This window comes from Cervus canadensis, chromosome 29 (assembly GCF_019320065.1).
Source record: "Cervus canadensis isolate Bull #8, Minnesota chromosome 29, ASM1932006v1, whole genome shotgun sequence".
Lineage (NCBI taxonomy): Eukaryota > Metazoa > Chordata > Mammalia > Artiodactyla > Cervidae > Cervus > Cervus canadensis.
In genome coordinates this window covers 40,855,634-40,883,338 of record NC_057414.1, presented here as the reverse complement: position 1 = coordinate 40,883,338, position 27,705 = coordinate 40,855,634, and the positions used below count along the sequence as shown (strand labels likewise).

The 27,705-nt window shown below is 50.1% G+C and overlaps 1 protein-coding gene across 4 annotated transcripts; it reads right to left on the bottom strand.

Annotated features, from left to right (window-relative positions):
• Positions 1-662: 662 nt before the first annotated feature.
• CAPN1 (calpain 1) lies at positions 663-27,705 on the bottom strand. Of its 4 annotated transcripts, none has more exons than XM_043451914.1 (22): positions 27,401-27,705; positions 25,851-26,118; positions 25,627-25,696; positions 25,250-25,368; positions 23,525-23,658; positions 23,269-23,437; positions 22,370-22,453; positions 21,936-22,021; positions 21,497-21,571; positions 21,209-21,369; positions 9,335-9,516; positions 8,471-8,482; positions 5,543-5,754; positions 5,402-5,441; positions 4,779-4,844; positions 4,641-4,698; positions 3,607-3,671; positions 3,143-3,211; positions 2,822-2,900; positions 2,124-2,240; positions 1,808-1,866; positions 663-1,417 (listed from the first exon to the last, which is right to left on the bottom strand). In XM_043451914.1, exons 1-22 carry the CDS (start codon positions 27,703-27,705, stop codon positions 1,391-1,393), a joined length of 2,457 nt encoding a protein of 818 aa, XP_043307849.1. In that variant the 3' UTR covers positions 663-1,390. The 4 variants fall into 4 exon arrangements, with proteins under 4 accessions (XP_043307849.1, XP_043307853.1, XP_043307852.1 ...); XM_043451918.1 differs by lacking the exon at positions 27,401-27,705 and adding an exon at positions 27,026-27,179; XM_043451917.1 differs by lacking the exon at positions 27,401-27,705 and adding an exon at positions 26,833-26,998.

The window sequence follows — 27,705 nt, the reverse complement described above, 5'->3', positions numbered from 1 at the left end:
CACTCCCCTTACTGATGAGACCCAGCGGACGGCCCATGGACTCCCAAAGGCAAAATGCAGATTCCAGGCCCCGCCTGCCACTCGGGGCTCCGCCTGGGTCTCCCGGGGCCAAGGGCAGTCCCCACTCTCTACTGGCCCCGTCAGTCTCTGCCCTGCAGGTGCTGCCCTAGTTTGCAGCTCCCCCCAGCCCCTCCTCTACGCCCAACTCAACCTACTCTTATCTCTGGTAAGAAGAACTGGGATCCCAGAAGGACCGGAACGGCTTATACAAGCCGCAGGTGTCTGGGTCACAGGCGCAACTCCCCTCCCCCAGCCTCAAGAAGGCTTTCAGGAGGCTCTGTGCTCTGGGGAGCTTCCTGGGGGTCAGGCTGGTAAGCAGGGGTTTGGGTCTCAGCCAGAGCCTCATGTTCCCTGCAGAACGTGCAGGGAAGGAAGGGGTCAGGGCTTAGAGGAGGGGGGCATGGAGGACCAGCAGGGCCACGTGGGACCTCAGCAGTGTGGCCCCACCCCCGCCCCCACCCCCCAGACGCCCAGGACTCTAGCAGAGGTGCCAGCCACTGGGGCGATGGGGAAGGAGACAGAGGGCAGGGCAGGGCGGGTGCAGGACCAGGTGCCCTCATGCGCCAGCAGGTTTAGGCAGAAACACACTCCAGAGACAAAAGCGGGGTCTTTGCCTTTATTGTTCGGGGTTTCTCCGCATGTAAACATGAGATCCCTCCCACCCCATCCCCAGGTGCCTCTGGTACCCTCGTCACTGAGTCCCCACAGAGTCCCCTTTAAAATCACCAATATAAAAAAGGAGAGCGGGAGGGAGGAAGGGAAGGTCTGACCACCCCCCAGGCTAGGCTGCTTCTTGCCAGCTGGCAGGGACAGGCTGGGGGGTGTTGTGGGGCAGAGGGGAGCGTTGGCTTCCGCACAGGCACGAACAGGTGTTCCCAGTCCTGGGGAGGGGGCCCCAGCTGGGAGGGGGCTCCACAGGTCTAGACGGCAGACTGTTGCAGAGCTAGTGGTTATAAAGTGTGCAGGTGGGGGAGGGGGCAGATGGGGGGCCTGTGGGGGGAGGAGAGAGGACACATCAGGATGTGGGAGGCCTGGGGCCCCCAGCTCCCCGGGGAGCCCCATCCTGAGGCAGGAACTAGCGAAAGCTGCCTCCCTGGTCTGGCGGCCAGAGGAGCTGGGGGAGTCCATGTGCGCCCGGTGGAGGCAGGGAGGGCCCCACGGCTCTGCCCAGAGCAAATGAACTGCAACGGCTGAGAGGTGAGGGGACAGGAGGTTGAGGCCACCTCCTGCTCCAAGGAAGGCACTTGCAGCTGGTGTGGCGTCACAGGAAGGCATGGCTTGGCGGACGAGGAGGACAGAGGAGCGTAGCAAGGGGGCCCGAGCCCCCGCCTCATGCAAACATGGTCAGCTGTAACCACTGCCAGGCAGAGAGGGCATAGAGAGAGGTCAGCCAGGGCAGAAGCCCCAGGTCCAGCCTCCCAGCTCCATGGCTCAGGGGCTGCCGTCTCCTCCCCCCGTCAAGGGCAGGAGGGAGAGGGACCCTCCTGGGGAGGGGGCCACTCTTACCTCCTCCACCCCTGGGGGCCCAGGCTGCTGGCTCCAGTGCAGGCCTCCAGGGGCCTGGGCCTCCCTGCCCCCACCCTCAGAAACCAGAGATCCTTGCTGTGTCCTTGCAGGATACAGGTGGCCAGCCTCAGGGCTGACTCTGAGGCTGCAGGCTGCAGCCCCCCGCCACGGGGTAGGGGGTGGGTGAGGAAAACCCATGCCCCTGAGCGCCTTCCCCCACCCAACCAGAGAAGAGCCCCACCTTAAACAAGTCAAAGGTCACCACTCCATCCAGATCGGTGTCCAGAGTTTTGAAAAACCCTGTGTGTTCAAGAAATGATGAGGTGGGAGGAGGACTCAGTGCAAGGGCTGGCCCCACCTCCCGCCTCACCCTCCACCTCCCCATGGCATCCCAAACTCTTGTACCCTCACAGCCGGGGAGCATCTCCCCCTGCTGCCCAAGAGCTCCCTCCAGAGTTCCCTTCCTACTCCTCATCTCCTGGCCATCAGCCTGTGTGGACCCCCAGCTCCACTCCCCGAGACCCCCATGGGAAGGGGGCGCCCACGGGGACACTCACGGAACATGGTCTCCAGCCGCACCAGGCAGCACACGAAGTTGTCGAAGTCCACGGCCAGGTCGGGCTCCGAGTAGCGGGTGATGATGAGCTCGTAGAGCTTCTTGTTGAGCTTGAAGCCTGGCCCAGGAGAGCAGGTGAAGCACCGGGAGGTGCAGGAAGGGGGACGGAAGGCTGGGCGGGGTGAACCCTGGGTGGGGGGTCCTGGGCAAGTGCTGGCCCAGAGAAAGCTTGAGGACCCAGAATGCCCCACCCAGGAGCTGGCCATCAGGGCCCACAGGTCCAGTTTCATCTGCTCGGAAAGCCCTGGCCTCATCCTGAAGTGGGACTGTGAGGGTGAGCCCTGCACGGCTCCCACTGGAGCCCCTGGAGGCCAACTCTACTTCTCCCTGGCTGTGTGGCTCCAGGCCAGTCACTTCCCCTCTCTGAGCAGGCACTTTTCTCTGTGCTCAGTGAGATAATAAAAGACCCTATCCTTAGCAGGCTGCAGTGAGGACAAAAAGAAATGCTGATAATAGTCACCAGAAGAAAAAGGCAGTTAGATGGCTGTTATCACTTCACCACCATTGCCATCAACACCCCTGCCCTGCCCCCTCTCCCCTGCCCCCATGGGTGGGCCACTGCCCTGGGAGCTGTCAGGGAAGCGACCCGGGGCCATCTCCCTGGGGGCTCCACAGGTCCTTTCCGCCCTCAGGCCTCACCTGCAAACTCAATGGCCATCCGCATCTCATAGGCACTCATGCTGCCAGACTTGTCCAGGTCAAACTTCCGGAAGATGGACTGGGGTGGGGGGCAGAGGGTGAGGGCTCGGTAAGCATCCAGCCCTTCCCATCCGCCCAGCATGGAGGGTTAACGAGGGTGGGGGGAGAGGGGGTGAGCCGCTGGGACATGTGGGCTCAGAAACGCAGAAGCCAGGGTGAGGGCTTGGGAACCACACAGCCGGTCGGGGAACTGGAGGCCCGCCGCCCGCTGTGATTGAGGCCGAAGAAGAGGGGAGGGTGCTGCCGGCAGGAACTACCCACCAGGTAATTCCGGATCCGGTTCCATAGGATGTTGAACTCCACCAGGCCCAATTTGCCATTGCCGTCGCGCTGGGTGGCCGTTAAGAAGAAACCTCCACAGCTTAAACCAGACACCAGGAGAGCGGGTGCTGAGCACCGAGGGGAGGGGAGACTGGCCGTGGAGAGAAACCCGAGGCAGGGGAGCGGAGAAGCCGCAGGAGCCGCCCAAGGCCAGGCCTGAATCGGGGTGGGCTGGGAGGGGCGTTCACTGAGCGCCAGCCTTGGGGTCACCTGTGGACGAGGCCCTCCCCCATCACTTGACACAGCCCTGCGTCTCAGTTTTCGCCCCAGTCAAGGGGAGGACGCCAGGAAGAAGGAACTGGCCCGTCCACACCTGTCCTTTTCCCCGCACTGCTCCTGGGACGGGTCACCCACAGCCCTCCCCGGGCCGACGTCCCAACCCCGGGCCCTGCTCAGCAGGATACATCCATGAGGTTGACCATGCTGCGGCAGGACTCCAGGCTGAAGCCCGTGGTCCTCAGGTCTTTGTCTGCAAGAAAGACCAGTCTCAGCACCTCACCCCGGCCAGCGGCCCCAGCCTGCCCCGAGCTGGGAGGACTGGGTGGGACAAAGGGGCGGGGAGGCACCATTCCCGTCCCCTGGAATCTGAACTCTAGCTGAGGAGGTGTGTAGGATTGTTTTTATCATCAGAAAAAGGAGTTTAAAGTATTCTAGAAGTCAAGCCGCTGACCCAACAGCCACATCAACACCACGATTAGATGTGAGTAAAAAGGGACAGTGCTAGACAGAAGTGAAGGAAATGGAGTAGAAAGATGTAGCAAAGGTGGTCCTGGCAGGGCTAGGGGTTGCTGCAGGTCCCAAAGGGTGAGAAGAGCAGGAGAGAGGGGTTCTGGGCTGAGGGCAAAGCATGGACAGAGGTCGGAGGTCAGAGGTCAGAGGCGGGGGCAAAGGGAAGGCTGAAAGGCAGCTGCCTTCAGTTGTATACCTTGGGGAGTGAAGCCAGTCACCTGTCACCTGCCTTCTGGGAGGAAGGGGGCTGGCGCACCGGCCCTAAGGTGCCATCAGCCAGCTAAGCTGCTGCTTTTTTGAAATATCCATCTATTTATTTATCTGGCTGCATCGGGTCTTAGTTGTGGCATGCAGGATCTTCCTTGCGGCACATGGACTCTCCAGTTGTGGCACAAGGGCTTTGCTGCCCCTGGGCCAGGGATCAAAGGTGGATTCTTAACCACTGGCCCACTCCCCAGCTAAGCTCCTAATCACACCAGGGCCTGGAGCTCAGGCACAGAGAATGGGATCCGGCAAGAGGAGCTTAGGAGGAAAAAGGGGGGTGAGCAGTGTTCTGAAAAGCAGTGGAGGGTGCCAGACCTCAAAGATCGAGGGGTTGGGTTCAGCCCAGGGTGGGAGGAGAAGGCTAGATCCTGGAGTCTGGAGGAATGGGGGATGAGGGGGTGGAGGCAGGACACGGGGTGGAGAGCAGTCGCCCAGGGACACTCACGTTTGCTGATGATCCTGTTGAGGATGGTCCGCAGCTCCTTGACACTGATCTCCATGTCCTGGGGGGAGAAGGAGGATGGCATCTGCCCTGGGGAAACCCCTCGGTGCCCCAGAACACCCGCCACCAGGCCCAGCCTACCTCCCCTGCCAGTTGTCTGAAGAGGGACTTGAAGTTCTCATCAATCTCCTCTTCTGAGAGCACTTGCTGGAGGGAGAAGACGGGGAGAGCAGGTCAGGGGCGCCCCAGCCTGGCCTCTGCATGGCCAGCAGCTGCAGGCGGGGCTGGGAGCACTCATCAGCTAGGTGTCACTTCATTCAGAGCTTCACTCTCCTCATCTGTAAAATGGGAATCCAGCCTCTACTCTATCCCTGCCCAGAACTCCTGTGGTCTAAATGTGGAGGCGGAAGTTCAGTCCAATGATGAGGGGCGAGGCTGGATCCCTGTTGCATGACCAAGTTCCCTAACCTCTCTGAACCTGAGTTTCCCTCTGAGAGGAGAGACGGCGACAGCACCCTGACACGGTTGTTATGGAGGAAACCGGGTGACCCGGGTAAACAGCTCAGCACAGACCCCGTAGAGAGCAAGAACCCAAGGGCTCTGCACCATTACTATCACCAAGTCCTTTGCAAACTGTAAAGCGCTTGGCAAGTGAGGGATGTGTATGGCTCTTGCCAGGAGGGGCTCTGCCCTGCCGGCTGGAGACCAAGACACAGGCCACCCGGGTCCCCATCGTTCACCCAGGGCGGGGGCAGGGCACGTACCTCGTCGGGGAGATTGGCCTGGACCTGGTCATCCAGCTCTCTGCAGAGGGTGGGGAGAGAGAGGGGCCCGTCAGCGGGGGTTGGGGTAGCGAGGGCGTAGCGGGAGGAAAAGGGGAGACGGGGGAGGGGCTTTCTACTCACTGGGTCCCCGCGCACTTCTCTGAGAAGAAACGCAGCACAAAGTCGCCCTCCTTGTTGGGCTCGAAGGTGGAGGGCACCACCACGTACTCCCCTGGCGGCAGGCGGAAGCGGGTGCTGACCTCCCGCAGGTTGATGAACTGCTCGGACCGGGCCCGGGATGCATTGGCCAGGAAGAAGTCTCGCTTCAGGTGCACGGCCGGCTGGCCCACCAGCTGGTGGGCGGAAGGAAGAAGTGGGGGCTGCAGCTCAGCCCACCCTTAGGAGTTGCCCCCAGACCCAGACCCCAGACCTCAAGCTCCAGGTTCTGGCCAAGAGGCCGGAGAGCAGGGTCACGGCTCAGTCACCCACATTCGGCCACATTGCTTGTTTCCTCATCTGTAAAATGGGTGTAAGAGCTCTGCCTACTGCACAAGGGTGAGGGGAGGAGACACCATGGAAGTGAATGCAGACAGTAAGGGAAACCACTAGACCATTCAGGTATGACCTAAATCAAATCCCTTATGATTATACAGTGGAAGTGACAAATAGATTCAGGGGATTAGATCTGATGGACAGACTGCCTGAAGAACTATGGACAGAGGTTCGTGACATTGTACAGGAGGCAATGATCAAAACCATCCCCAAGAAAAAGAAATGCAAAAAGGCAAAGTGGTTGTCTGGGGAGGCCTTACAAATAGCTAAGAAAAGAAGAGAAATGAAAGGCAAGGGAAAAAAAGGAAAGATAAACCTATTTGAATGCAGAGTTCCAAAGAATAGCAAGAAGAGATAAGAAAGCCTTCCTCAGTGATCAGTGCAAAGAAATAGAGGAAAACAACAGAATGGGAAAGACTAGAGATCTCTTTATGGTATGGACCTAACAGAAGTAGAAGATATTAAGAAATGGCAAGAATACACAGAAGAACTGTACAAAAAAGATCTTAATGACCCAGATAGCCATGATGGTGTGATCACTCACCTAGAGTCAGACATCCTGGAATGGGAAGTCAAGTGGGCCTTAGGAAGCATTACTATGAACAAAGCTAGTAGAGGTGATGGAATTCTAGCTGAGCTATTTCAGATCCTAAAAGATAATGCTGTGGAAGTGCTACACTCAATATGCCAGCAAATTTGGAAAACTCAGCAGTGGCCACAGGAATGGAAAAGGTCACTTTTCATTCCAATCCCAAAGTAAGGCAATGCCAAAGAATGCTCAAACTACCGCACAATTGTACGCATCTCACATGCTAGCAAAGTAATGCTTAAAATTCTCCAAGCTAGGTTTCAACAGTACATGAACCAAGAACTTCCAGATGTTCAAGCTGGATTTAGAAAAGGCAGAGGAACCAGAGACCAAATTGCCAACATCCGTTGGATCATAGAAAAAGCAAGAGAATTCCAGAAAAACATCTGCCTTATTGACTATGCCAAAGCCTTTGACTGTGTGGATCACAACAAACTGAAAAATTCTTCAAGAGATGGGAATACCAGACCACCTTACCAACTCCTGAGAAATCTGTATGCAGGTCAAGAAGCAACAGTTAGAACTGGACCTGGAACAACGGACTGGTTCAAAATTGGGAAAGGAGTATGTCAAGGCTGTATATTGTCACCCTGTTTAATCAACTTATATGCAGAGTACATCATGAGAAATGTTGGGCTGGATGAAGCACAAGCTGAAATCAAGACTGCAGGGAGAAATATCAACAACCTCAGATATGCAGATGACAACACCCTAATGGCAGAAAGCAAAGATGAACTAAAGAGCCTCTTGATGAGAGTGACAAAGCTGCCTTAAAACTCAACTTTCAAAACACTAAGATCATGGCATCCGGTCCTATCACTTCATGGTAAGTAGATGGGGAAACAATGGAAACAGTGACAGACTATTTTCTTGGGCTCCAAAATCACTGCAGATGGTGACTGCAGCCATGAAATTAAAAGACACTTGCTCCTTGGAAGAAAAGCTATGACAAACCTAGACAGCTTATTAAAAAAGCAGAGACATTACTTTGCCAACAAAGGTCCATCTAGTCAAAGCTATGGTTTTTCCAGTAGTCATGCATTGATATAATAATTGGACCATAAAGAAAACTGAGTGCTGAAGACTTGATGTTTTTGAATTGTGGTGTTGGAGAAGACTCTTGAGAGTCCCTTGGACTGCAAGGAGATCCAACCAGTCCATCCTAAAGGAAATCAGTCCTGAATATTCATTGGAAGAACTGGTGCTGAAGCTGAAGCTCCAATACTTTGGCCACCTGATGGGAAGAACTGACTCATTAGAAAAGATTGAAGGTGGGAGGAGAAGGGGACGACAGAGGATGAGATGGTTGGATGGCATCACTGACTTGATGGACATGAATCTGAGTAAGCTCCGGGAGGAGGTGAGGTACAGGGAGGCCTGGCATGCTACAGTCCATGGGGTCACAAAGAGTCGGACACAACTGAGCGACTGAACTGACTGATGACACCATGAAATAACTTTCTTATCATCCTTACCAGGAGCTTCCCATATAAGACGCTGCAGGGCCCTCTACACAAGGCACCTCACTTATGCTCATGGGAGCCTATGAGGCTTAGAGCTTAAGCAACTTGTTCAAGGGCACAGAACACTCAGCCCACTCACTATCCCGTTCCCAACCAGCATCCCAGATGTCCTCAGTGTAAAGAGTCAGACAGGAAGAGCCTCATGGGTGTGGTTCAGGCAGGGCTCTGAGGGTCAAGGTTCAAATCCAGCCTCTTTACTTGTTACCTGCTCTGACACGCAGGACAGTGTTTGCTCTGCCCACTGAATAGCGGGCAAGGGGTTGGGGGCACTGTGTGAGCCCCCAAAGGAGGTGACGTCTTAGCTCTCTACGTGTGGGTGTGCCGCTGTCCTGCTCCCTCTGGGCACCATCAGGCCACGTGTGTTCAAAGGTGTGTAAATCCAGGTGAGTCAGGTGCCACACCTACCTCTGGAGGGACCTGCCGGAGAAATGAGGGGAGTTAGAGATACACGCTTGGCCCAGGGGCAGGGGGTGTGATGTGAGCCACGCAGGGGCCCCGAGTTCTTTGGATGAAAAGGACAGGATGGGGAGACCAGGTGGGTTAGGGATGGGCCTGGGGCTACTGTTGCCTCAGATCTGTTTTCACGCCAGAGGGCCCTCTTGGTCCCTGGAATGCCCTGCACCTCGGCTCTGAACCGGAGTCTCCAGGATTGCCCCCTGGGTGGCCAACAGAGAAGTCCTCCAGCCCAGGGACATCAGACACCCACACCAATCTGCTGCTGGGGGCTGCGGGCCCGGGCAGAGGCTGTGACTGTCCTTTACCCTCACCAGGGAGATCCAGAAGTGTCTGTCTGCCACGAATACAGAGTATGTAGCAGGGCCCTCCATGGCCAGCATCTGCTTACATACTTCCCAGATGGGGAGCTCACTGCTTCTCCAGGAGAGACCACTTGCCCACTCCTTTCTGAAATGGAGCCAGGCGGTCTGTCTCCCAGGCATTAGCTAAGCCAGAGCTCTGCCCAAGAGCAGCCTGCTGGCCTCCGAGGACAGGGAGAAGAATCTCAGGATCTCCCCTTCTCCTGGCTAAACATTTTCCTCACCCACTATCCGCCTCCCGGGAAGAATTTTAGGCCCTGGCTGCCCTAGTCCTGGCGGAGGGCCTCAGCAGGTGCTTCCCCAAGGTCAGGTCTAGGACTGTGCACCTCAGGGGTGTGACCGGCCCCAGTTGTCCCAGGATTGGCAGGTGTCACCAAGTCCTCCGGAGCCCCCTGGCGCCCCTTGGCGGAGCTCGCAGGGAGGCCGCTTTCTCTGCCGCGTTCCGCCCATTTACCTCGTAGACGGCGAAGCCTATGGTCTCCATGTCACGGCCGAACCGGCGCTCCCGACGGCGGTGCTTCTGCATGAGGGCGAGCAGGAAGCTGCAGCCTGACTCGCGACCCCCGTAGTCGTCGTGGTCCGGGTCATCCGTCTCCTCCAGCCGGATCTTGAATTGGGGGTTCACCCAGAAAGTGGCTGCAGGAGGTAGAGAGGCGGGGATCAGAGGAGAGGCGGAGGAGAGCAGCCCTCCATCAAGCCTTCCCTCCTCCATGTGTTCATTCAGCAAATATCGCTGTGTCCACCGTGTGCCAGGTGACATGTGTGTGGTGGGGACACACAAAGTCCCTGCCCTCAGGAGCTCGCGTTCCAGAAGGAGAGGCAACGCGCGTGCAAGTCGGGTTAGTCAATGGGACAGTTACAAAGAAAGCAAGCTGGAGTTGGGCAGGGGAGGAATCTTCCAGGTGAACTGTGAGCTGAGACCTGAAGGGGAAGGCCTGGGAAGCAGGACAAGGCAGAGAGAGAAAAAAGACCCACAGCGGGGGCTCCAGTGAGCAAAGGGGATCTGGGACGGTGACAGGTCAGTGGTAAGAAGTGTGGATTGAATCAAAGAGCAAAAAGACCCCCTGACAGGTCTGTACTGCGAGGGGTGTGACTGGATTAGGGTTTTAGAAGGTGGCTGCTGTGTGGACAGTGACTTGGAACAGGGGCAGAGAAAGAGGGTCTGAGGGGAGGCCACAGGGCTGAGGGAGACTTGCATTTCTGGCCGTTCAGTAATTCAGCTGCCTGAACAACCCCCCTGACTAGAACAACAAAGTGCGGGACAGAAACTACAAAACCTCCTTTTAAAGGTACCAGTAAGTCCAGCATTCCCTCCCCCCATACCAAATGAACATTAATCAAAAAGATAGATAATAAAAAAAAAAAAGATAATAAGCGAGGGTGTAGAGAAATCAGAACCTCACATACAGCTGGTAGGAACATAAAATGGTACAACTACTTTGCATAATAATCTGGAAGTTACTCAAATGGTTAGACATAGAATTACCACATGACCCTGTGATCCCACTCCTAGGTATATGTATGTATGTATGTATGTATATGTATACCTACATACATATATGTATATATCTCCAAGACTAATGACAACATGTGGTGTTGGTGGTTTAGTCGCTAAGTCATGTCTGACTCTTGCGACCCCATGGACTGTAGCCCGCCAAGCTCCCCTATCCATGGGATTCTCCAGGCAAGAGTACTGGAGTGGGTTCCCACTTCCTTCTCCAGGGGATCTTCCCGACCCAGGAATCAAACCCAGGTCTCCTACACTGCAGGCAGATTCTTTACCGACTGAGCTATGAGGGAAACCCCTCTACAAAAGCTATGAGGGAAGCCCCTCTACAAAAAGTTCTATAAAATGGGAGGTGCTTTTTGTCTCAGCCAGAAAGTCTTTCCTCAGACCACCTTTTCTAAAGTAGTTTCCACTGTCATCCTAGCAACCTCCAGTTTCTTAGCATCTGCATGTGTGCTAAGTCTCTTCAGTCACCTCCAACTCTTTGCCACCCCATGAACTGTAGCCCACCAGGTTCCTCCGTTCATGGGGTTCTCCAGGCAAGAATACTGGAGTGGGTTGCCATTTCCTTCTCCAAATGACAACATACGTCCACACAAAAAACTTGTATGTGACTGTTCAAAGTAGCATTATTTATAACTGACAAATGATAGAAACAACCCAATTTGAACAAAATGTGATATAACACAATAATGGAATATTATTCAAAAAAGGAATGGAGTACTGACACATGCTATATAACAAGGATGAACACTGAAGACATTATGGTAAGTGAAAGAAGCCAGTCACAAAGGATCACATGTTGTATGATTCCATTTATATGAAATTATTTTCTGGAACAAGCAAATCCATATGAGACAGAAAGTAGATTAGTGGTAGGATAGAAATAAGGGGGAGAAGTGACCTGGGAGTAACAGCCAGGGGTGTGTAGGGTTTCTTTGTGGGGGTAATGAAAATGTTCTACAATTGATGTGATAATGGGTACACAACTCTATGAATACAGTGAAGGCCACACTGGATTTTACACTGTAAAATGGGTGAAATATATGTGAATTTTATCTCAATAAAGCTATTTTTAAAAAATGGAAAGTGGGAGCCATGAAAGGTAAATAATGCCAAAGGACTTCTATGGACTCATAGAGACCTGGAGTCCTGCCTGGGCACAAGGGCAGGAGAAAAGTCCAACAAGAGATCCCAGTAATAAAACTGGAAGCTCTGTGAGGAATGCCAGCAGTGGAAGTGTGAGAAAATAAAACCACTGGGAGGAAGGAAAGCATTCTCTGAGAATTTACAACCATAAGCAGCCTTCTCATGAGCTTGCAGTTTTAATTCATCCTGCCTGTGAGGTAAAAAAAAAAACTTAAGGAGAGAATTTATCTTTAAGAGTCATGGCTTTGGAGTATCCCAGGTGACTGGCAGAAACACTCAAGGAACTTAACTTCATCCAAGAACTCAAAGAACTCCCACAGATATACTTCTAGGTCAAATAAGCCAAAAACCTCACAAGGCTGAGAACAAGCAGCCTTGTGAGTGGACAAGTGGACAAACCTCATGATGGCTGAGACTGACCAGCCATGATGGATGAAAAACAACTTGCCAACACTTCAGATACTGAAATTATCGGACATGGACTATGGAAGACTGAGCTTACTATGTTTGAAGAAATGAATGAGAAGCTGGAATATATGAGCAAGAATGAACAGATTAGAAAAAAGCCATTAACACTTCCAGAAATAAATTTTTCAAGTGAAATTAAGTATTTGGTGGAAAGATTAACCAACTGCAAAAAAGAAAAGTCAAGTGAATTGAGAATAGATCTAAAGAAACTACCCAGAATGCAATCTAGGGAGATTCAAAGAAGGACCATTTAAGAGATGTTAAGAGATCTAGAGGATTGACTGAGGAGGTCTTGCTTACATTTGATTGGCATTCTCACAGTAGAAAATAAAGAGACTAGGAAAATGGTATTCTAAAAGAGCATGAAAAATAAATAAATAAATAAAAGAGCACAGGTAAGCATTTTCTAGAATTGCTGAAAGACATCAATCTTCATAGACAGGGAGCTCAACAAATCCAAAACAGAATCCCCAACTCCACACATCATTGTCTACCTGTAGAATATCAAAGAAAAATAATCTTAAAAGAGGAAAGACAAACATTTCGGAAGACATGGTAGATGGACAGATTCCAGACTCACACAGCAACAGTGGCAGCACAGTCAAGAGTAAGAGCATCTCCAGGGAGGTGAAAGTCATGTCGATTCAAGATTCAACATCCAGAGAATCGTCAAGAATGAGCACATCATAAAGGCATTTTACACAAGTTCTGAGAAAATTTATTACCAAAGACCCTCACTAAAAGAAATTCAGAAGGATATATTACAGACAGACAGAAAAAGATCTCAGGTGAAAGGTCTGAGTATGGTGAGCAAGAATACTAATACTATGTGGGTACTCAAACAAACATGGATTATACCAAATAACGGGGATGATGATGGTGCTTACTTTAGGACAGGCAGGAAATAGCTAAGGATTAAAATACTAGCTAAAGATAGCATATTGAACAAAGAGAAGATGTGATCCAGCTCAAACATTTTCAGGTCTTTATACTGTTCAGGTAGAGGGTAAAGATACTGATCAACTAACTTTGGAACTTATTAAACAAGCTCTTATATCTTCCAAACTCAAAAAGGGAAAAACTAGCAGACAGAAAAGAACTCACTCTAAAAGAAAGCACAGCAGGAGGGATGAACAGAAAATGCATAGTAAGTCTGCTGAAATAAATACAAATATATCAGTAACACTATGAATGTAAATGGGTTAAATTTTCCAATCAAAGGACAATGTTTTCCAAATCTGACTATTAAAAAATAGTCATATGCTATTTATAAGAGATAACTAAAACAGTGAGCTATAGAAAGATCAGACATCAAAGAGTATAACAAGACATACCACAAAAACAGTAATCAACAGAAAACTGGAATAGCATAGTCACACAGACTGAAACAGACTTCAAAGTAAAAAGAATTATTAAGATGAAGGTGGGCACTAGAAAATAAAAGAAAGTTTAATTCACCAGGAACTTAAAACAATTTTAAACTTGATACACCTAAAATCATAGCTCAATATATGTAAAGAAAAATAATTGACAGAAATAAAGGGAGAAATTGGCAAAGCCAACAGGATGGTGTGGGATTTTTATTATCCCTCTTCCAGTAATTGATAGATTAAGCAGACAAAATAATCAGTAAGTTTGATACAATGAACAATTGTAGAAGATTCCCTCTAACATTCAGAGAATAGTCAAGAGAATAGACCTGTCAAGAGAATAGACTCCAGATTGGGTTAAATCCCATCTCAGCCACTTATTAGTGACGTTGGTAAACTATTTAATTTCTCTGTGCCTCACTTTCTCCATCTGTAAAACAGTGATAATATGGTACATCCCTCATAGGGTCAGTGTGAAAGTTAAGTAGATTATATTTTAAATATTTACAGATGTGCTCAGCATACAGTACACAACATGAAAGTGTTAGCCAGTCTTTTTAAGAATACGTGAATATTCATGCTTGCTGGGCCATTGTACCAGCTTCTATTTATTTCAAAGTTATGATCTTATATATATATAGATCATATTTTCTGACTGCAAGGAAATTAAATTAAAAATCAACAATAAAATAGGGAACTCCCTGGCAATCCAGTGGTTAGGATGCCACATTTCCACTGCACAGGGCCGGCCAACTGTTGGCTTCATTGATTTTTCTCTATTATTTCTCTATTTCATTTATTTGGCTCTTCTGCTTGCTTTGGGTTTAGTTTGCCCATTTGCTAGTTCCTTAAGGTAGAAAATTAGGTTATTGTTTTGAGTTCTTTTTTAATATAGGTACACAGTGTTTTAACTCCTATCGTTTGTGATTTCTCATTTACATTACTATTTCTTTGGGATAAACTCATTCTATGGGGCAGCATTACCTTGACACCAAAGCCAGATGAAAACATCATAAGAAAAGAAAATTACAGACCAATATCACTCATGAATAACAATATAAAAATCCTCAACAAATACTAGCAAACCAAATCCAACAGTTTATTAAAAAGATTACATGCTATGAAATAAGATTTATCCCAAGAATGCAAGAACAGTTCAATATAAGAAAATCAACCAGTGTAATACATTACATTAATAGGACAGAGGGGAAAAAAAATACACGACCATCTCAATTGAGACAGAAAAGGCACTTTAGAAAACCCAACACAAATTCATGACAAAAACATACATAAATTTAGGAGTAAAAGAGAAATTCCTCAATAAGAAAAAGGGCATTTAAGAACATTTAAGTAATATATTCAGTGGTGAAAAAAATGAAAGCTTCCTCTCCAAGATCAGGAACAAGATGCCTCTTACACCACTATTATTCAACATTGTACTGCAAGTCCTAGCTAGATCAATTAGTCAAGAAAAAGAAAAAGGAACCAAATTAAAAATGAAGAAAAATACTATCTCTACTTGCAAATGACATGATCTTGTATGGAAAAACCTGAAAAATTAGAATATTAGAATGAATAACAAATTCAGTGAAGCTGCAGATTACATCAGGACACAAAAAACAGTTGTGTTTCTATACACCAACAATGAAAAGAAATCCAAAGAGGAAATTAAGAAAACAATATCTTTATAACAGCATCCAAAACTATAAAATACCTAGGAATAAATTTTACCAAGGAGTTGAAAGACTTATACACTTAAAATCACAAAACTTTACTGAAACAAATTAAAAAAGACATAGAAAAGTCAAAAGATATGTTCATGGATTGGAAGACCTAATATTATTAAGATGTGAATAATACTCAAAGTAATCTGCAGATTCAATGCAATCCTTATCAAAATTCCCACAGAAGTGAAAAGCAGATCCTCAAATTTATATGGAATTTTAAGGGTCCCAGAAGCTAAAATAATTTTGAAAAAGAGCAAAGTTGGAAGACTCATACCCCCTGATTTCAAAACTCACTACAAAGCTAAAATAATCAAAATAGTGTGATATTGGAATAAGAATAAACAGACACATAGACTAAAAGGATAGAACTGAGAGACCAAAAGTAAATCCATACATAAATGGCCAAATGATTTTTGACCACTGGGTGCCAAGATCATTCAATGCATAAAGAATAGTCTTTTCAACAGATCCTAGGACAGCTGGATTTCCATAATCAGAAGAACTAAATTGGGCACCTATCCCACACCATAAACAAAAACTAACTCAAAATAGATCAACAACCTAAATATAAGAGCTAAAATCACAATGCTCTTAGAAGAAAATGCAAAGATAAATGACCTTGGATTTGGCAATGGATTCTTAGCTATGACACCAAAAGCACGAGCAATAAAAGAAAAAATAGAAGACCGGACATCATCAAAATTAAAAACTTTGGTGCTTCAAAAACACTATTAAGAAAATGAAAAGACACCCAACAGAATGGGAGAAAATACATACAAACCATCTACCTCATAAGGCTCACATCCAGAATATATAAATATATATATGAAGAATACATGAGAAGACAAACACCCAATCTAAAAATGGGCAAATGATTTGAATAGACATCCCAGAAAAGATACACAAATGGCCAATAAATACATGAAAATATACTAAACATTATTAGTCACTATGGAAATGCAAATTAAAACTGCAATGTGATACTACTTTAAACCAGCCAGGATGGCTATCATAAAAAAGGTGGACAATAAGTGTTAACAGGATGTGGGGAAAAAAAAAAAGGATGTGGAGAAATTGGAACCCTCATGCACTGATAGGAGGAATGTAAAACAGTGCTGCCACTTTGGAAAACAGATCACAGTTTCTCAATAAGGTAAACATGGAGTTACCATACAACCTAAAAATTTCACTCCTACTTGTAGACCTAAGAGAACATATGCGTATACAAACACATGTACATAAGTATTCAAAGCAGCTTACTCACAACAGCCCCAAACTGAAAATAATTCATCAATTGAGGAATGAATAAGCAAAATGTGGTATATCCATGTCATGGAATATTATTCAACCTTACAAATGAAATGAAGTATTGATCATGCTGCAACATGGATGATCTTTGAAAACACAATGCTAAGGGGAAAAAGCTAGGCACAAAAAGCCACATATTGCATGATTCCATTTTTATGAAATGTCCAGAACAACAAATCTACAAAGACAAAATTAAATTAGTGGTTACCAGGGATTGGTGAATGAGACGGTTAGGGAGTTACTACTAATGGATATAAGATTTCTTTTGCAGGTAGTGAAAATGTTCTGGAGTTAGGTAATAGTGATTATTATACAGCATTGTGAATATATTAAAAACCACTGAATTGTACCCATTAAAACTGTAAATTTTATGGAATGCAAATTATATTACAATTCTTAAAAATATTACATACCAAAACTGTATAACTCAAAGGTACACACAGAAAAAAATTAATGAAGTAAGCATCTAATTTAGTAAGTCATAAAATTACAATTGCATCAAAAAGAATAAAATACCTAGGAATAAATCTGACTAAGAAGGTTAAAGACCTGTTCTCGGAAAACTGCAAGACACTGATGAAAGAAATTGGAGAGGACACAAACAAATGAAAAGCCATACCATGCTCATGGACTGGAAGAATTAATGCTGTTAAAATGGCCATACTACCAAGACAATCTACAGATTCACTGCAACCCCTATTACAATACTAATGGTATTTTTCACCAGATTAGAACAAATAATTCTAAGATTTGTATGGAAACACAAAGATCCTGAATAGCCAAAACAATATTAAGAAAGAAGAACAAAACTGAGGTAGCACACTCTCTTACTTCAAGCTATACTACAAAGCTACCGTAATAAAAACAGTATGCACAGGTTGCTTTGTGTCCCACTTTGGACACCATGTATTGTCAACTAAAAAAATATAGAAAACTGCTAATAAGAATAAAGGATTTATTTGGGTTCTTTAAAAAACAACAACAACAACAATATGGTACTGGTATAAAAACAGACACACAGATAATGGAATAGAACAGAAAGCCCAGAAATGAACCCACACTTATATGGGCAATTAATCTATGACAACGAAGTCAAGAATACACAATGAGGAAAAGACAGCCTCTTAAATCAATGATGTTAGGAAATCTGAAGAACTACATGCAAAAAAAACAAAACTCAACTATTTTCTCACACCATATACAAAAATAAACTCAAAATGGAATAAAGATTTAAATGTAAGACCTGAAACTATAAAACTTCTAGAAGAAGCCATAGGCAATACACTCTTTGACATCAGTCTTAGTAATATTATTTTGGATCTGTCTCCTCAGGCAAGGGAAACAAAAGCAAAAATAAACAAATGGGACTACATCAAACTGAAAAGTTTCTGCACAGCAAAGGAAACCACCAACAAAATGAAAAGACTGCCTACTGAACGGGAGAAAGAAACTCATAGGAGATCACATTTGTGGTAATCAGTGTTGAGGGGTAGAGGCAGAGAGAATTAGATGAAGGTGGTCAAAAGATACACATTTCCAGTTATAAAATGAATAAATACTAGGGATACAATGTATAACATGATAAATATAGCACTGCTGTATGTTAGATATGAAAGTTGCTAAGAAAGTACATTCTAAGAGCCTAAGAGTTCTCATCATAAGGAAAAAATACATTTTTTTTCTATTTCTTTAATATTGTATCTATATGATATGATGGATATTCACTAAACTTATTGTGGCCATCATTTTATGATGTATGTAAATCAAATCATTATGCTGTACATCTTATACAATGCTGAATGTCAATATATCACAATAAAACTGGAAGGAAAAAATGTCATAAAATAAATTCTAAAAATAAATCCAAAGAAAGCAGATGAATGAAATAACAAGCAAGAAAGATTCATAATATGGAAAAAAAATACTAGTAAGAATAAAGTAAAAAATCATTTTATTTTAAAGACTTATATTGACAACCCCCTCACAGGATCAATAAAGACAAAAGAGACAATGAATAAAAGAGATGTTATCATTACAGATGAGGTAAAGTATATTAAGGATAACTTCATGTTAATAATTGAGAAAACAAGATGCAAAGGATAAACTCCTAGAAAATAAAACTCTTCAAAATAGTTTCAAGAGAAAGCAGAAGATCTGAAAAATTCAATGACCATAAAAGATACTCAATATGAAAAGTTAATCTTCACATAAATAAAAGAGCAGGCCTGGTAGTTTTCTAGACAAGTTCCACTAAACATTCAAGCAAGAAATCATCCTCACCTTATGCAAACTCTTCCAGAAAAACAGGAAAAGAGAACATTTCCCAGTTCACTTTGCCAGCCAAATATAGCACCCATATCAAAACTAGATAAAGTAAGTATGAGAAAAGGAAACTATTGGCAAACCTCACTCATGAATGTGGATGCGAAATTATTGTATAAAAAATTTATATCATTACTCTGTTGTTTTATCTCAGGAATGCAAGGTTAATTTAATATGAGAAAAGTGATCAATGTAACTTATTGTTTTAATGGGTAATTTAAAACAGCTAATTCTAATAATAAAGTTATTTCATAACATTAAGTTTCATTACTCTCATAAAAGGTGCATACACACACACACACAAAACCTAGAGTAGAAAAGTTTTTAGTGATGAAATCTATAGTCAACATTTAATAGTAAAAGCTTTTCCTTTGAAAGAAGGGTAAGACCAGAACATAGTCAGTGCTAGTGGGCAAGCAGCAAGCCTGGCCAGCACATTAAACAAGAATGAATATGTAACAAAAGTTATAAGCATTGAAAAGAAACAAATTTATCATTATTGGCAGATGCTATACTGTCAGTTAGAAAACCAAAACAAGTACAGAAAAATGAGTAAAATTCATTACAGTTTAACAAGCTTGCCAGATGTAGAATAAACTTAGAAGGTCAGCTGCATGCTACAGTATCAGCAATGACCTGGCAGATGTCATTTAAAAAGAGATACCATTTACAACAGCAACAAGATGACAGAGTACCTAGGAACAAATCTCAACAGGTGTATAAGCCCTTTACAATGAAAATTATAAAATTTTATTGAAAGACACTAAAGACCAAAATAAAGAGACATAGCACATTCTTGGATAAGAAGAATCAAAATTGGAAAGATGTCAATTCTCCCCAAATTGGTCTATATAGTCTATACAATTCCAAATTAAAATCTCAAAAGGGCTTTTTGTAGGACTTGGTAAACTGATCCTAAAATTCACACAGATGAAACAAAATCAAAAAAAGAAAACCAGAAAGAAAGAGCAAGAGGAGCTAAGAGACTCTTTAAGAAGGAATTCATCCTGTCCAAATGCAGGATTTATAAAGCTTAGTTCCACAACCAGGATTCAAACATGCACCCCCTACACTGGAAGCACAGTCTTAACCACTGGACCACAGCAAAGTCCCCAGGACTTATAAATCTATAGCTACTAAACCAATGCACAAGGAGCAAAGGGGTAGGCCGAGGGACAGAAAGGCAACTCAGAAACAGACCCACGTATGTGGGAACTGTACGGCAGGGCTGGACCTGCAGGGAAGGGACAGACTTCCCAGTAAACGGTGCAGGGAACAGTGGTCATCTGTGTGGGGAAGAACTGAAGTTAGATTCCTGCGGGGGAGAAGAGTGCTTGAACACAGAGGGCTGGGAGCCAGGCTGAGAGCTGCTGGAGGAGGCAGGACGTCAGAACAAAGCAGAGGTGGTGGATCTGACAAAACCAAAGGGACAAGGAGCAGCTGCAGCAGCGTGGTGGGGACGCACGGTGGACTGGAGCGGGTTAAGCACTGAACTGGAATGAGGAAGGAGATGGCGAGGGAGGCCATCTTGAGAAACTTCACTTTGAAGGGGAGCAGCGAAATGAGCGGGGAAGTGGGTTCCAGAGACAGGCAACTGTTTGGAGGCAGGCAATTTTCCCTCATGACCCAGAGCGTGAAGCGACGGATGAAGGAGCCTGAGGGAGAACGGGGTCTAGCGCACAGGTCAGGGGCGGGGGTGCCCCTGAGCGGGCACAGTTCTGCCACTATCGCAGGCAGGAAGGCAGCAAAGACAGGCACAGGTCCAGACAGGCTGGGGAACTTGGAGGTGGGACCATGAGGGGGTGTCCTGTGAAATCGGACAACAGTGACAGTGAGGAGGCAGGTCTGAGGAGAGACTGGGAACATACCAACCAACAGTGGAATTGCTGGGCTCATACAAAGTGCATATCTGAGGTCTGCGGCTGTGAATTTACAGGGAAAGTACTGCCCTAAGTGTGTGATTTCTCTCTAGGCCCGGTCAGCGGTTCTGGAGCCGGTGGAGAGGGTTCAATTAGGATTACGGTTGTGCCAGGTAAGAGCAACAGAGGGAACCAGGAGCCAAGAAACTCGAGTGTTTGCAGGGACAGCATTAAAATGCTGACTCCAACCTGGCAAGGATGAGGATGCTAACCTATTAAGAAGAGAAGGCAGGGTAGCAGAGGAAGGATACCCATGGTCCCCAGGGAAAGGTACCAGAAGGACCAAGGAGGGAGACGGTGGGCCAGGAGGAAGGTCCGGAATGAGGAGAGACAGGAGGTAGCCAGACAGCAAGGAAGTCTCCTCTGTCAGCACCCCGAGCTCAGGCTCCAGCAAGGCAGTCAAAGGTGGCTCTTGGGAATTTACACATTTTCATCCTCAAAGCAAATTTGCAAAACCAGCACAACTGCCCCTATCTTACAGGTGAGGAAACTGAGGCTCAGAGAGATGACATGTCTTGTCCAGGGCAGCAAGGCCCAGGACCCTGCCCCCCAGGTCACCTGGGTAGTTGCGGCAGCCCCCCGCGGTGCTCCCCCGCCGCCAGGTGCCCTCGTACAAGGTGGTGTTCCAGTTGCGGAACCTCTGGCTCTTGAGCGCGTCGGGCGTCAGGTTGCAGATCTCCAGGCGGGTGAATTCACGCATGAAGTCTCGGAATGACATCCTGGGGGGTCGAGTTGAGAGTGAACCACGGTGCCCAGTCGGAGCATCAACAGACAGGGCACAGCTGGGTTTTGGGGGGGGGGTTGGGAGCTGGGGTGCCCACTCAGACTGAGGAGGGGGCTGCTCACCAGAACTCCCCATCCTCCATCTTGATCCGGAGCTGCTCCCGCACGTAAGGGTCCACGCCATTCCACTCCGAGGAGCTGCGGGAAAAGGGCACTGCCAGGGGCTGGCGGCCACTGACCTGCCCAGGCTCTGTCCCTGGGGGCCTGTCCTTCCCTGGCCTGGGTCAGGAGGCCTCCACAAGGTCAAGTCCAGAGACCCCAGTCCCAGAGGTGATCTTATGAGGGCCAGGTCAGACACCTCGAGGATGCTCGTAGGCGGGCACAGCCGCCGGCACGCACAGCTTGAGCTTTGCCAGGGCAGCCCCCAGACCCAGTCACACGCAGATGGGCCCCTCTGTCCAAACCTGAGTCCACTGTGGGCTGGCAGAGACCCCAGCAGAAATGCCAGTGTCACTGAACAGTCTTCCCAGGCCTCCCCGGCCAGCGTCCGTAGCCCCCTCACCCGTCACTCCAGGCTCCCGTCCACTCCACCTCGCCCCAGGGGTTCCGCATCCGGATCAGGTTCACCATCTGGCCCTGGTAGTTCACCTGTTCCCCAGAGCTCCCGTCAGCGCCTGCTTCTGGCACATACTTTAACACCCCTTCCCGCCACCTCATCCTCACAGAGCCCAGCTCAGCACCCAGCACCCACCGTCAGAAGCGCAGCTGAGAAGCCTGTCTGGGCATAAACTGCTGAGGGAGGCAGCTCTACACACAAAGTACAGTAAATCAGGGTGGGACAAGATAACCATCTCTGGGTGAGAGTCCCTGGGAGATAGGGAAGGTGCTGCTGGAGGTCACGGGGAGAGTCGGCCTCTCCCACAGCCTTGGTCACAGGCCAGAGAGGCAAGGAGGCTGGAACCACCCTTCGGGGAAGACCTCCATCTGGGGCGGTACCTGCTTGGCCCCAGTCACAGAGTAGGCGTGGCCCTTCACCAGCTTCTTGAAGGTGACAGCCTCCATGTCCAGAATGCTGGAGATCTGCAGAAAGACACATGGGCTGCAGCCACTGTCCCCACCCCCATTCAGGAGATGAGCCCTGAGTCTTGGCTTTCCCTTGCATACACCCAAGTTACTGGGAGTGATAGGCAGGACCCCTGACCCCATCTCAGTCCCTGGAAGGGGGGCTGCTGGCTACTCCACCAATGTTACTGCTGGTGAGGGGGCCTGTGCACCCCACTGACACTGCTTTTGGCCAGAGCTGGCCAGACCCTGGGCAAACATGCGTGAACACAAACATACAGCCATGCAAAGCCTCTCCCCTCACCCAGGAGCCATGAGGTCCTCAGGGGATGTCATGTGGAGGGACACAGGGAGGCAGAGAAGAGGGGTGAGCAGAGACTGGAGTTGGGTAGGACTGGGGAAGAGTGCGGTGGCAGGGTTAGGGTGGAGTGATGGTGGGGGTGGAGGCCGAGATCAAGGATGAGGGGGGTCTGAAGATGAGTCGGGGAACATAAGAGCAACTGAAGGAACAAATGGGGAGCATGGGGCCCACGGGAGCTGGGACTCAGGAAGAGCTAAGGTCAGGCTATGAACTGGACAGTGAATGGGCATGGCCTCAGATGACAGGAAAGAGGAAGTCGAAAAACATGCTGAGGTCTGAGGTTTTGGGGACCAGGAGGAAGCCAGGCATGGAGGTGGAGGACAGGACTGAGTTGATAAGCGAGGCTGGGTGAGGATCCGGGGATGGTGTGAGGTGAAGGACAGGGTCTGGAGCCAAGCCCGCAGAAAGTCTGAGGCTGGGCTGAGTAGAGAGAAGGAACCACTAGGAGACTCAGGATGGGGGAGGCACTCACATCGATGGAGCAGCCCAGCAGGGAGCCACGCTCCAGGGCCTTGAGGATGATGTTGTAGAGGTCGCTGGGTGCCTTCCGCAGCTCATACCACTCGGTGACTCCGCCGGTGAAGTCCTCAAAGCCCTCAGAGGTACTGCCTCCTGAGAGGGCCTCGTAGCTGCCATTCACCCTGGGGGTGGCACAGGTCAGCACTCTGCACCGAGCAGGACCCCCAACCCTGGGGGTGGCCCGGAGCTGTCCCTGGGCCCCCACTCACTTGGCGTAGGCCTTCTCCAGCAGGGCGCTCCAGAATTCATTGCCTTGGGCAGAGTGCACGAACACCAGCTTCCCATCCTTGGTGGGCAGCAGGTCATCCACCACCACGTCCACCCACTCACCAAACTGCCACAGCTGGGGGAGGAGGGGCATAGTGAATCCCTGCTTTGAGATCCCTCAAGCCTGAGGTCAGGCCTCAGCAGCTCTGCCACTCACTAGGTATCTGATTCTAGGCCATGCATCCTAGACACAGGATCTGAGCAAATCATCCTCTCCCAGCCTGTTTCCCTCCCCCACAAAAGGGAGCAGTAATGCCTTCCTAATGGGAAAACTAAACAAGATTAGGCAGGTAAGCTTGTAAGGCAGCATTGTTGATATTTTTGCCTCTTCAGGTACAAAGACATTGCAAAACCCTTGGACCTTGGCTCTGCTGGGACCTACCATGACCCCAGACTTTCCCCCTCCCCACCATTCTAGGCCAGGGTGTGTGTGTGTGTGTGTGTGTGTGTGTGTGTGTGTGTGTGTGTGTGTGTGTGTGTGTGTGTGTGTGTGTGTGTGTGTGTGTGTAGCGAGTGGGGATACCTAGGTAAATTAGATGCAGAATGAAAATGCGGGTGTGTGTGTGTAGGGGGGTGGGGATACCTAGGTAAATTAGGTGTGAAATGAAAATGCGGGATCCAGATCCTTCAACCACAAGATGGACTGGATTCCCACAATCGCGGGCTTACTTCAAAGATGCCTTGAAAGGCAAGTTTCCCAGTGGGGGAAGGAGTTCCCCCGATCCCAGGCCAGAAGTGACTGTGCTACAGCACTGGGGGCCGTGAGTGTGCAAAACAATGGGGCGAAAGGGAGGAGGTGCACCCACAGCGCTGGGTGTGGAGGAAGTGAACAGGCCAATCAGAGGCCGCGGAGAATCGGATTGGCGGAGTGAGAGGAGGGGGTGGGGAAAGGGCGGCGAGGCCACGCCCCTGCGGACCCGCGCAGGTAGGTGCCGCATTGTGGGTCCCGCAAGTCAAGCCATAGGCGCCAAGGCGGGTGAGGATTAGGGCAAGGTGCTCCCTGACTAGTCGGAAGGAACGGACACCAGCACCAGGGGGTCTCATCCAGGGTTGCTGGGCGTATCTCTTCCCCAAAATGAGCCTGCTGAGAATTCATCAGTGTGATTTGAAAAGTGGGCCCTGTGCGCCAAGAGCATCAGGAAAAGCTGGTTTAAATAAACTTTATCCCGAGTCTTTCTTTTCCGCAGGGCTGGAGACTGCCAGAGTACAGGAGGAGTTGGGGGTGAGGGGGTCGGGGGAAGACTGAGGCCAAGGGTGTAGATGGCCACAGGTGATAGCCGATTTTCCCCAGCGGAACACTATTTCTCAGACGGGGAAACTGAGACCCTGAGGAGGAAAAGGGTTTGTCCCACAGGACATAACCCAGAGAATTTTCTCCTCTTCTAAGCACTTTTTTTTCCTCCAGTGTGCACAACCAGCCAGGAAAACTGCCACCCAAAATACCTGCCCAACCGTTTCACACATGACAGATTCTCACACATGACAGACCTGAGATGGAATCAAGAGGTCAAATACTTTTGGGGTGGGGGTGGGGGCTGGTCCGGCAAGGTGTGGCCCTGAGCCACCCTAACTTCAGGGTTCCCCCTGCCCATCTCCAGTGCCTGCTACCCCTCTCTCCCTCACCACGCCCCCCCCCCCTTGTCCAAGGTGCATGTGGGGCTCCTCACCTGGAAATGGAAGATGCCAGCGTAGCCATCCTGGAAGCTTTGGCCATGTGGAACTACTCGGTGCAGGAGGGTGTCATTGAGGGTAAGGGAGGCGATGGCAGCCAGGAGCCAACAGTCCCCTGGGATGGGAAGGATCCACGTCAGGTCTACTCTACCCGTCTTCACCCAGTGAGTGCCATCCTGGGGAGAACCTGGGACTCCCGGGGCAGGGTGCCCCTCAACTTACAGAAAAGACCCAGGAATCTGGGCAAACCAGCCCCAGCACTGAGAGCCAGAGCCTGCTCGGGCTTGCAGGAGGGAGAGGCTGAGGCAGAGCAGGAAGGAACGGGCACAGGGAACTACCACGGAAAAAACACTCGGAATCCCCCAGGGCCTACCCAGCGCGCCCTGGCAGATGTCCGTGCGGGTGGCTCCATCCACGATGAACTGGGGGTTTGAGAACAGCTCCTGCAAGAGACCCAGAGTCCTGTCTCTGGGCCAGCCCCTCCTAGAAACTGGAACCCAGCCATCCCAGACCCCACTCTAGGGACCTGGCGTCCTATTCCCACTCCTCACCCAGGAAGGAGGTAAACTGAATCCCACCCAGGGTGGCCCCTCTCACCGTGGGACGCTTCCACTTGATGCCATAGGTTTTGGAGGAGTTGGGGCCCAGCTCCTTGAAACCCAGGCTCTGGGGCACTGGGGGGAAAGCCTCGTCACGGAAGAGGGCCCCGCTTTGCAGGCAGTGAACCCGCAGCTGCTCGTAATCCTGGCCCAGGTACTTGATGGCATTTTCATGGCGGCCCAGGCCCAGCCCCTTGGCCCGCTGCTTCTGCACTTGTGCAGACACCCCAGTGCAGTACACCGGAGTGATGAACTCCTCGGCCATCCTGTGGGACAGAGGGGCCCGGCTCAGAACCCAGGCCTTCCCAGGGCTAGAGCTGGGGCTCCTATCTGCTAACACTGCTCTCTGGCCCGCTGCCATCCTTTCTCCCCAAGCCTGTGGTTTCCCCGCCTCCTCACTAAATTAGGGCTGGCAACCATACCTCTCTGCTCCCAGAATCCACGAGAGGGGGCTTCCCATCCCCCAGGTGCGCTGGCTACCGTCTCCCTACCCCCACCCAATGCTACCACCTCTCCGTTCCCAGACTCCCATTGTCCCGGGTCTGCAGGCCTGCGGTCAGCCAGTCAGGTGGGGAAGGGCGGGGCCCGAGATAATAGCACAAGGAACGAGGAAGGTGGGAGACCCCGAGGCAAGTCCTCTTTGAATGCCCCTCTCCCCAGACTAGCCAATCGCCTAGGCACTGGCCCCTTTCCCAGGCTTGGGGGCTGAGAAGTCCAGGCAGTCCGGGGTCCCCCTCCCCAGGCTGCTGAGACGGGTTGAAGGATCAGGGCTGCTCGGCCTCAGTCCTTTCCCCTCCCGCCCGCCCCCAGTCCAGCCTCTGGAGACAGTGAGGAACGCAGCCTGGGGCGGGCTCCGGAGTCTTGCGGTTCCCGAGCTCCCGCCCCGTCGCAGGCACTCAGAGAGCCCGGGGGGAAGGCAGCCCCGCAGCCAGGATCCAGGCCAAGCTGGGGGAACACCGGGCCGGCCTCACCCTCCTTACCTGGGGGAGGAGTGTTGGGGGGTCGCTGCGGTACCTGCGCGGGCTTCCCGGGTGGCAGCTGAGGACAGGGCCCAACCAGGAAGAGCGCTCCTCCCCGCCCTCCTCCGCCCCTCCCTTCTCCTCCTCCTCCTCGGGCTTCCACCCGGCTTCCTCTCCGCCCTCTCTTCTCTCCCCGACGATCTCTCTAACTCACGGTATATCCCCGGCCCTCCTCCGCAGACGCGGGGCCAACTCCGCGAGAGGACAAATTAGTCAAAGACAGAGTCGTCCCCGGGGAGCGGCCAGCGCCTGTCGGGTTGGGGAGGGCTGGGGCCCGGCCGCCAGGGCAGCGCGGGGGAGCGGAGGGGGAGGACGCGACAGGGGGTATTTTTAACCAGGGGCAGCAGCTCGAGTTGCAAGGCCGGGCGGCCCCACCCCACGCGGCGGCTCCGGAGGGCATTCCCGGGAGTCCAGCCCTGAGGCGCCACCTCCCGCAGCCCGGGGTCCGTCCCCCTCCCCTCCGTGGAGCCGCAGCTGTCCCCCCACATGGCCCCCGCCCCGCGCGCCCCTAGTGTGCGGCCGAGATTACCTCGGGCTGCGGCAGCTGCTCGGAGGAGGGGCCGGGCCGGCGGCGGGCAGACCCCTGCCGGACGCTCTGCAAACGGCAGCCCCACCCCGCCGGGTCCTCGCTGCAGCCGGGCTCCCGGGCTGGGCCGGTTCCCCGCCCCCACCCCGCCCCCGCCCCCGCGCCCCGGGGCGCAGGCTCGCAGCGTCGCCACCCCGTTTTAGCGGCTCGCGGCATCCAGGCGGGGCTCGGGGAATCGGTGTCCCGGACCCGGGCTGGCTGCGTGACCTTGGATGAGTCCCTGCCCCTCTCGGCCTTAGTTTCCCCAT

Excerpts from the sequence above, each read along its gene's own strand:
- CAPN1 (XM_043451914.1), bottom strand. The coding sequence starts at position 27,705 with ATGGGGAAACTAAGGCCGAGAGGGGCAGGGACTCATCCAAGGTCACGC. Across the intron at positions 21,572-21,935 it reads ACGGGAGCCTGGAGTGACGG|CTCCTCGGAGTGGAATGGCG; the intron begins GTGAGGGGGCTA and ends CTTTTCCCGCAG. Across the intron at positions 1,867-2,123 it reads GCGGCTGGAGACCATGTTCC|GGTTTTTCAAAACTCTGGAC; the intron begins GTGAGTGTCCCC and ends TTGAACACACAG.